General features: G+C 40.0%; 1 protein-coding gene across 1 annotated transcript; it reads right to left on the bottom strand.

The window, feature by feature from the left end:
• Positions 1-1,399: 1,399 nt before the first annotated feature.
• Positions 1,400-5,367, bottom strand: LOC115419371 (taste receptor type 1 member 3-like). Its single transcript, XM_030134099.1, has 8 exons — positions 5,113-5,367; positions 4,705-5,005; positions 3,995-4,351; positions 3,498-3,914; positions 3,215-3,418; positions 2,970-3,090; positions 2,435-2,805; positions 1,400-2,340 (listed from the first exon to the last, which is right to left on the bottom strand). The coding sequence occupies exons 1-8, from the start codon at positions 5,313-5,315 to the stop codon at positions 1,732-1,734; spliced, it is 2,583 nt and encodes an 860-aa protein (XP_029989959.1). The 5' UTR covers positions 5,316-5,367; the 3' UTR covers positions 1,400-1,731.
• Positions 5,368-9,393: the final 4,026 nt, after the last annotated feature.

Below are 9,393 nucleotides of genomic sequence, written 5' to 3' on the forward strand. Positions count from 1 at the left end.
CCGATTACGGATCATGGAACTAGTTTCATTCACAGAAATCAGAACCAAGCCCCGCTTTGTGCACGGATCAAGCCCTTCAACCACACCGGCGCTCAGAGCCTGTAGCCCTGCTTCCTGACAGGGCACAACCGCGGTGATGGGAGTTGGCATTAATGAAGTCAAATAAAATGACATTCACCATGATTAAAGAAAATATGCGTCTTGGTGTCCCGGTTCACCCCCCACCCCCAGACAGCTTTCCATCAGGTCCAGGTGGAAAGCTATGGGGGTGGGGGGTGAACCGGGACACCAAGACGCTCCTCCACGGATCTAGTTCTGACTAATGCGTTCCATCAGAGTTACCATGGAGGACGCAGAGCAGCTGGAGCAAGACCACCAGCGATGGACAACACTGGTTCACCTGGTCGGCCTAATGCACCAGGACGGGACACCCGCCCCATGGCAGGAGTCCTAGTAGTGGTAGTAGTCATTAATGCCAACTCCCATCACCGCATCGTGGTGCCGGGCTACAGGCTCCGAGCGCCGCTGTTCTGTGGAGTTGAGCTGCTCCGTCCACCCGCTCCAGTCTGGCTTACACACCGGGGAGCGGATAGCTGTCCGCCTGGACCTGATGGAAAGTTATTGGGGGGGACGAACCGGTTCACCAAGCCGCTCCTCCATGGATCTAGTTCTGACTAATGCTTTCCATCAGGTCCGACAAATAAATGAATCCACATTTGCACTCTTCTGCTGTGTATATTTTCTTTAATGCTGGTGAATGTCATTTTATTTGACTTCATTAATGCCAACTCCCATCACCGCGGTCGTGCCCTGTCAGGAAGCAGGGTTACAGGCTCCGAGCGCCGGTGTGCTTGAAGGGCTTGATCCGTGCACGAAGCGGGGCTTGGTTCTGATTTCTGTGAACGAAACTAGTTCCATGATCGAACGGAAACAACTTCACGCTCCCCCGAGAGGCTTTCAGCAGCACAGATAGAAGGAGCTCCTGCCTGGACCAGGGACCACTGTCCCACTGACACAGAAACACAGACACATTTTATTTTTTTCAGAAAACAGTATCTCGTAAACTCAGAAAAACAGAGCTTTTTTTTTTTTTTTTTCGGAAAACAGTATCTCGTAAACTCAGAAAAACAGAGCTTTTTTTTTTTTTTTCAGGAAACAGTATCTCATAAACTCAGAAAAACAGTGCCGATTTTTTTAAAACTTATTTTTTCTCGTAATTATGAGATAATTATCTCATTAATTCAGAAAAACAGAGCCGAATTTTTTTTTTTTTGTGAATGCAATACGCTTCCGTACTTTATAGCTGACACAAACATTATTTGTCTCGTGTTTATGCATGTTTAGCCACAAGAAACTGGTAAAGGTATGAGACTAACAAACAAAACATGTAATGCCACAAATTTATTAGGTTACGTACTCTAAAATGCCACACATGCTGATAGTTATGATAAGGGGTAGCTACAACTACATCATGTACAGATATAGATACACATGGACTATTAGTCCCCAAGAGGAAACTGAATGTTCATCAGCTGAAGAAAATAAAAGAAAGGAAAAACCCCAACCAAATTTAAACAATAAATCTGTGAATTAATTACAGAATCTTCCATTAACTAAGTTGTTGAATGTAAGATATACAGTAATCAAAACATAATGAAAGCAGAGATATGGAAACACAGTGCTACACATTGTTAAATGTATACATACATGTAAATACAATAATCGGTGCTTCTATTTCCGTTTCGACTGTTTGGACGCTGTCTGAGGCTGTGGCTCTTTTTCAGGTGGTGTTGGAGGGACTCCCTCTAGAAATGTACAGAAATAATTTTCTGTGTTTAACTCAGGTTTTCTCAAAATCAAGTAGCACTTTGGGAAATAATAGGCTGCCACCAGTCCCAAGTTGCTTGACAGGGAGAAAGAAACATACACAACAGACTCTAGTCTTTTGTCCTTCAGGCCTATATAAATGGGAATAAAGGTGACCCAAAACACACAGAAAATCAGAGAACAAAAAGTAATATCCCTGGCCAGGTTATACTGGTGAACAGGCTTTATAGCCATAAACGTACACATGAAAGACACAAGGGCCATGACACCATTGAAGCCTTGCATTAAAGCGAATCCAGTTAAGGGTTCCACAGGACATGTCAGAAATGTTCTTACAAAATTTATTTCCATTTCAGCTTTATACTCAGAGAGTGAAGGCACCTCCTGGACAAACCAGCCGATTATGCCGGCTTGCACACCACAGCAGGCCAGCACAAACAGCCAGCTCCCTGGACCTCTTAATGTTTGCAGATGAGAGGCAGTTTTCTGTGGGAACTCTGTCACTAAGAATATCTGTGCAAAAAAGGAGTCTTACAGTTAGATCACAAAGTGCACGCTACATGTGACTATCTATTACAGCATTTGTGTTTTACTTGTTACTTCTCACCTGTACTGAGATAAATGTGATAATGGAGAGGGTCACTGTTTGAAAAATGGAGGTGAAAGGCAACTGGAGTCGACAGACCACATCCCCCGGCTGTCCCAGAAAAAACAGCAGACTGAGACATGCTCCCATTAGGCTGACAAGAGCCACAAAACTGAGGGATCCCCCAGAGGCACACACCAGAGGGGTCCCCCTGTGCTTAAAGAACAGAACACCCACTGACCCCTGACATATCAGCAGCACCACCCCAGCCAGTATCATTTCCAGAGACTCAGGTTTGTCCCAGGACAAGACGTCATAGGTGGGATCAGTACACTTAGTACTACGCTCCAGGGACCACTGGCCCTTAGGGCAGTCAGTACACTGTCTGTCCTCTGCAAGTAAAAAGAAGATATGGTTTGATCCACAAGAATACCATTTCCATTCCATTCCATCACCGTAGATCACCACGAATAGAATAGAATAGAATAGAAAAGAATAGAATAGAATAGAAATTTTACATTCAAAAATTGTATGGATGTATAGACAACATAAGTACCTTTTCTTGCATGGTATGTGCCCGCTGTACAGTTTATACAATCAAAACAGCAGGAGTGGAAACCTTTGACTCGTTGCACTTGGCCTGGATCACATTCTGCTGAACAGGTTGACACAGGGACCTACACAGGTTGTGTTATTGCACTGGCATTTGTGAAACATCTTTTACTTGAAATAGGTTTTGGTGAAATCAGAGTTTTGAGGGGTTTTTTTGCAAATCATGGTCAAGTGATTTGCTGATCTTACCTGTGAATTTTCTGTGTGCCATTTGAAGAGGGATTTATTGATGGACAGGCTTCCACTGAAGCTTCCAACTTCTGTGAAGTTTACATTTGTGCCATTCCAGATCCACTCAATCACATCATATCCTATGCTTGGATTTCCATATCTGTCAAACTCTAAATGCGTTCCGCCTAAATCTATAGATGTATTCTTTAAAACCTGAGACAGCTGCAAATGAATATTTTGTTTCTTTTAGTAAATTTGATTTTCATATGGTCTGCACCCACATCCACAGTCGAAGTCTTACCTTCCAGGGATAGATCTTGTTCTTTCGGTCCCACTTACAGGTAGTTGAATCACAGTCCAGCATGTTGTGCAGTGCTTGTGCTACACTGTAGATGGCAGCATAGACACTGAAAGCTGAGCGCTGCACTCTAGTACCTTCCATTATACTAATATTAGCAGGTGACAGGTTTGAACACTGTGGGCAGGGAGAATCAGGGTGGTCAGAATCTGGTGCTGGAGTGGGTGTCTTCGTCCTCTCTTCACTCAGCCTGCGAAAGAGCTCTACTGTGTAAGGAGTGAGCAGATCCAGGGTCTGAGTCTTGGTTGTTAATCCGACGACCGTGCCAATCGTGTGGATATTTGGTAGCGAAGTCACTCTGCTGCTTATGGCCCAACTTTCACTGGCAACCCACACACCAGTTAAATTCCTCTTGATGACCTGAAATAGGATGAATTTTACCAGTAGATCAAAATCAAATTTATTTAAATATATTCTTTCAAATCTATTCATCTACATACCTCTTTAAAAAAGACTTCAGCCACGTGTGATAGAGAAAATACCACTATCACATTGACTTTGGTTTTTACAATACTGTTGAGGATGACTGTGATTGCTGGTTCAGGTTCAGTATAGACTGGAATCAGTCCCCGATAGGCCACACAGACTGACATGGTTTCTGCCACTTTAGAAAATTCCTGTACACCCTGTTGTCCATACTCCTCCTTACTTCCCACCACTGCCACCCATGTCCAGTTAAACTCCTTCATTAGAAGCGCCATGGTGTACACTTGCCATTTGTCAGTGGGCACTGTACGGAAGAATGATGGGTAGAGGACTTCGTCACTGAATTTGTCACTGGTGGCTCCATAACTAATCTGAAGAAAGAAAATCATGTCAGTTAAATTAAAAAAATAAACAAGAACAGCACAAATACAATTCACACTGCATTAAAGCAATTACTGAAAAAATGAGAGTAAGTAAAAGTTTTCTCAGACAGATCTGTATCTATATCTGTATAACAGGGAGTAATCATGTTTTACAGATAATATTGTGGATTTGCTCCTAAGAGTCTTGTGTGAAAATCATCATAGAGGAGAAAGATTTAACTATAAAACAAGTGATTATTATTATTTATTTATTCATTTATTTATTCATTCATTTTTTGAAAACACAACATCAACTGAAGTAGTAGATGTGTCAGGACAAATGTTAACTTTTTGAAACCAACCTGTGGCATGAGAAAGAATCCCAGGAGTTTTCCAATGACTGATACCATTTCTGAAGAATAAGGACCGATCACAGCTGATACACTGGTCTCAAAGTCTGTGTAATTACATTCCACAGACAGAACTTTGTTGGATTTTGCTGTAAGGAAGGAGATTGTTGGCTTGATAACAACTGCAGATTGTAAGCATGTGTTGTAGATTTCAAAGCCCAACTTGATGCCTGGGAGAAACGATTTGTTTGCATTTATTTCTTCAATTGCGTACTTCATCACTATGGCCATGCCCAGCCCATACTCATTTAAACTGAGGGTCAACAGACAGAAAAACAAGGGGAAAGACCTGTTAGTCAGATTAAATACACAATAATAATATTGAAGGTGAATCTTAATAAAATTTTCGAAAATCCTCACCTTACACAGCTGATGCTGTTAGATTCTGTCTTATGGGTGTAGTCACTGGTTCGCAGGTTGATGGGAAAAAGCCCCCCAAGCATTATGTCTCCACGCAAATTGAAGAGATTGGTAGAAATGTTGTTGAACCATTGTGGTGGAGTCACACAGCAGCTTAGTCTAAACACACAGCATAAAACCAGCACACTGAAAGGTGAGGCCATGCTGCAGATACAACAGACACAGAGGCTCAAAGCAGGACACCAGTATTAGTACATCATCGAATGTGTCTGTTTTATGCAAACTCACCTGCAAACACTACAAAGTGAGTTGTTGCCTTTGGCTCCTCCTGTTGCTATTTACCTGAATGTGTACTAACTGCAAATTGTCTATAATGGTGCCTATAATATGCACTCACATTTACATTTGTGGTTTCAATGGACATAAAGCATAGATGTCAGTCTTTCATACGCTTCACAGTGATCCATTTTGCATTTACCTCAGTTTTAAGTTTTGCATGTCCATTTCCATGCAGACTTGTCCATCTGTCTTGTTCTTTGTCATATGCCCTGCCAAGATATTTGCTTAAACCTCCATCAGACACCTTTATACATTACACCGTAAAAGATTTTCCTGTAAAATAACAGTAAAGAGCTGGCAGCAAAGACGCCAGCAATATACTGTTATTTCTACGGTATTAATATGTAAAAAAACTTTACGGTAATAGTCTGCAAACCAGAAATACAGTATATTTCTGTACTCACACTGTTAAATGATTTCACAGTCTAATACAGTAAAAAAAAAAAAAAGCCGCATATTTCTGTGATTAATTGGAAATTCGAAACAATCCCCGAATATATGGCGTACCGGAAGAAAAAGAAAGCAAATCTGTCCTTGATTTTGTGTCAGAGCTGTTTATAACCCACATCAAGCTACCGGATGGAGTTCAACTTCAAATACAACGGGCACACAGAACACTGATCCCTAAACCAGCTCCCACAGTGGCTCTGAGATCTATAATAGTGAACTTTTTGCAGTTTCAAGTTAAAGATCTGGTGCTCAGGAAGGCATGGCAACAGAAAATGGAGCTCGACGGCAAGCGTCCGTATTTTGATAATGACTACGCGTCTGAAACAATGGAAAAGCGCAAGGCATACAGTCCAATAAAAGCTGCATTGAAGGAAAGGGGCATTCGATTTCAGACGCCTTATACGAGGATGAGCGTGTTCTGGGATTCTGGACTACGGATCTACGACAATGCGGACGAGGCGGCCCAGGATCTCATCAAGAGGGGACTCAAACTGACCTGGACGAAGAGAGTGAACCAATGGAGAGCAGTGGAGAAACTGGAGGAGCTGATGCCTTGGAGATGCATAGGCGCTGTGGACAGTGCAGGACAGCAAGCGAGCGAGAAGTTCACATAGGTTTGTCGTAATTCACAGTCAAGTAAACAAGATATGCACGCCATGGATGAAAACTAGTTTACACAATTTTCATACTGAATGGCTGGATATAGTTAATAAGTTATATCTCAAAATTGGGTTGATTTGATTTACTAATATTTCAAAATGAATATGGTATTAATAGGTCTTATAAATCATAAGTTGTATGATGAAGAAAACCGACTAGAGACTCACTGAATGTTGGACATTTCTAGTATGGGAGGATTACCACTGGCTTGGAATTTTTCTTTTACTAGAGAGGGCCCCCACATTAAAGTGGTATTATACCCTCTACCCACCAACAGGGACGAAAAGGGATTCTTCTATCCCTTCTTTTGGAAGTTTCACTGTTCAATGTTCGTAAGATGTTTAGTTGTTTGTTAAGTTTTATGTTTGGGACACTGGGAATGGAACAGCTTTGTACTTTTGACAAATACAAATGATGGAAAAGAACATCAAGATAGTGATGTTGAATGTGAATGGACTTAATAGTCCTATAAAACAAAAGAAAATAAAGTCTATAATGTGGAAGGAAAAGGCACAAATTGTTTACTTGCAAGAAACCCATTTATCCAGACAAGAAAATGAAAAGTTGAAGGGATTTGGCTATGCAAAGCTATATTACAGTATAATCAGACAAGGCTGTAAAAGGGGTGTAACAATACTTGTCCTTAATACTGTAAAATTTGAATGCTACCAAGAAATTAGTGATAAGGAAGGGAGACATGTTATCGTAAAAGGCATACTGGAAAACGAAAGAGTAACAACGGTCAGTGTTTATGCTCCACCTAATAGTAGCAAACATTTTTTTTCAGAAGTCTCATCAACAAAATAATAGCAGAAACGGAAGGAATATTGATTTGGGGTGGTGATCTTAATATTCTGATGAACACTTACCTTGACATTGCCAACACTAGAAAACCAAAAAACCCAATTCCTAAAAAACTTAAAACGGCTCTTGAAGAATTTGGAATTGTAGATACATGGCGGGAATTGAATCCACATAAAAAAGATTATACACATTACGCAGCATCAAATAAGAGTTATTCACGAGTTGACTATTTTTTCATGAATAAGATGGATCCATACAGAATAACAGAATGTAAAATAGAAGAAACAACTGTGTCAGATCATTCCTTACTGACACTGAAACTAAATCTTAATCCTAGAATACATAATACATTATGGAGACTGAATGTAGGACTTTTGAATAATAAAATAATTAAAGAAGATATTTAATTGGATATCATAAGGTACATAGAAGAAAATAATAATGAAGAGGTTAACCCAACTATTCTATGGGATGCTCTAAAAGCAGTTTTAAGGGGGAAACTGATTACCAAAACTGTTGCACTCAAAAAAAGCCACGGTAGAAATTTATGAAAAAGGAAAGAGAAAACGGGGAGAGCTGGAAAAGCAACATAAAAATACTTTAAATCCTGATTACTTAAAATTAAAGAAGTAAGAGACAATATTGATAAATTGCTAACCTCAGAAATTGAAAAGAAAGCTAAATTTCTCAGACAATCTTATTATGAAATGGGGCCCAAAACAACTAGATTATTAGCTAGAAAACTTAAAAAAAACAGCAAGCAGAAAGAACAATTTATACATTAAAGGATGACAAAACAGACCAGTTTACACATGAACCTAAAGAAATAAAACAATTATTCAAAAATTACTATGAACAACTGTACAGCCAACCACCCTGTGCAGATAGTGAGCAAATAAAAACTTTTTACAGAACCTAGATCTACCCTCAATTGGAAATAAACAAAATGATCTACTAACATGTGCTATAACAAAAAATGAAATAGAGAAGCTAACTGGTAGACTTAAAACAAATAAGACACCTGGGAGTGACGGTTTACCATCAGAGTGGTACAAATCATCTAGGGCCGAACTTACACCGCTGTTACAATCTTCATTTAATTACACATTAGAACAGGGGGCTCTTCCCCTAAAGCGATTATAACTGTTATCCCCACAAAGAAGAAAAGTGAGACATGCATACTGCTGAATCCTTATGAATGAGAATCGCTTTGATTTTTCCAGTAACAAACCCCTCATCATCCTCATGAATCACAATGAGCATGTCGATGGCCAAAATACAAAACCTCCTATCTGGAAAAAAATCACTTTTTTCAGGAAACAAAAAAAAAAAAACGTGAATCCTGGAGGATTCTGTTGGGTTTCTGTAAATTGGCTTAGAGTCTGGCTTTGACCAACTCTACATGTAAAGTGACATGAGATAACTTTTATTATCTGGCGATATATAAATAAAATTTGATTGATTGATAGTTTAGTTTTATTATAGTATGGTCTTTGTTGTTGTTGTCAGGTGACCTTCATGTCATAAGAAAGGGCGGGATTATCTTGCAGATAGACTGAAAATGTGGAGTCATCCTTGTTCTCACCATTTAATGCGAAAACTCAAAATGTAAAAATTTGCCAATAGGAGATTTTGTTTTTTGGCCATCGATGTTCTTTCTGTATTTTGTACCCTTCACAGTCACTTCATTGGCTATCAGAGTGTTTGTGGGCTCAAAATTGTGATGTGCAACTGCCTCTCTGATTACATCATTGTAGTCGTCTGAGGAAAAGTGTGTGCCCCTCTCCACTGAAACACCTGGAGGGAAGAGGGTACCAGCACTCATAAAGGCCTGCAGAAGCTGATGTCTCTCTGCAAAAGTAGAACATGGATTCTTAAAGTTGCGCAATTTTCTCAAACACTGCTTAAAATATGTGTGTTTGTTCTCGAATGTTAAAGTCCATAGGCGAATAAGTGGCCCAAACTGGATAATGAGCTCAGGATAATGACTGACATAATGATGTTTGGGCTTCAGTGGGTTGTCAGGAA

The sequence above is a fragment of the Sphaeramia orbicularis genome, chromosome 5 (assembly GCF_902148855.1).
Source record: "Sphaeramia orbicularis chromosome 5, fSphaOr1.1, whole genome shotgun sequence".
Classification (NCBI taxonomy): domain Eukaryota; kingdom Metazoa; phylum Chordata; class Actinopteri; order Kurtiformes; family Apogonidae; genus Sphaeramia; species Sphaeramia orbicularis.

Excerpts from the sequence above, each read along its gene's own strand:
- LOC115419371 (XM_030134099.1), bottom strand. The coding sequence starts at position 5,315 with ATGGCCTCACCTTTCAGTGTGCTGGTTTTATGCTGTGTGTTTAGACTA. Across the intron at positions 4,352-4,704 it reads GATTCTTTCTCATGCCACAG|ATTAGTTATGGAGCCACCAG; the intron begins GTTGGTTTCAAA and ends TTCTTTCTTCAG. Across the intron at positions 2,806-2,969 it reads CACATACCATGCAAGAAAAG|AGGACAGACAGTGTACTGAC; the intron begins GTACTTATGTTG and ends TTTTACTTGCAG.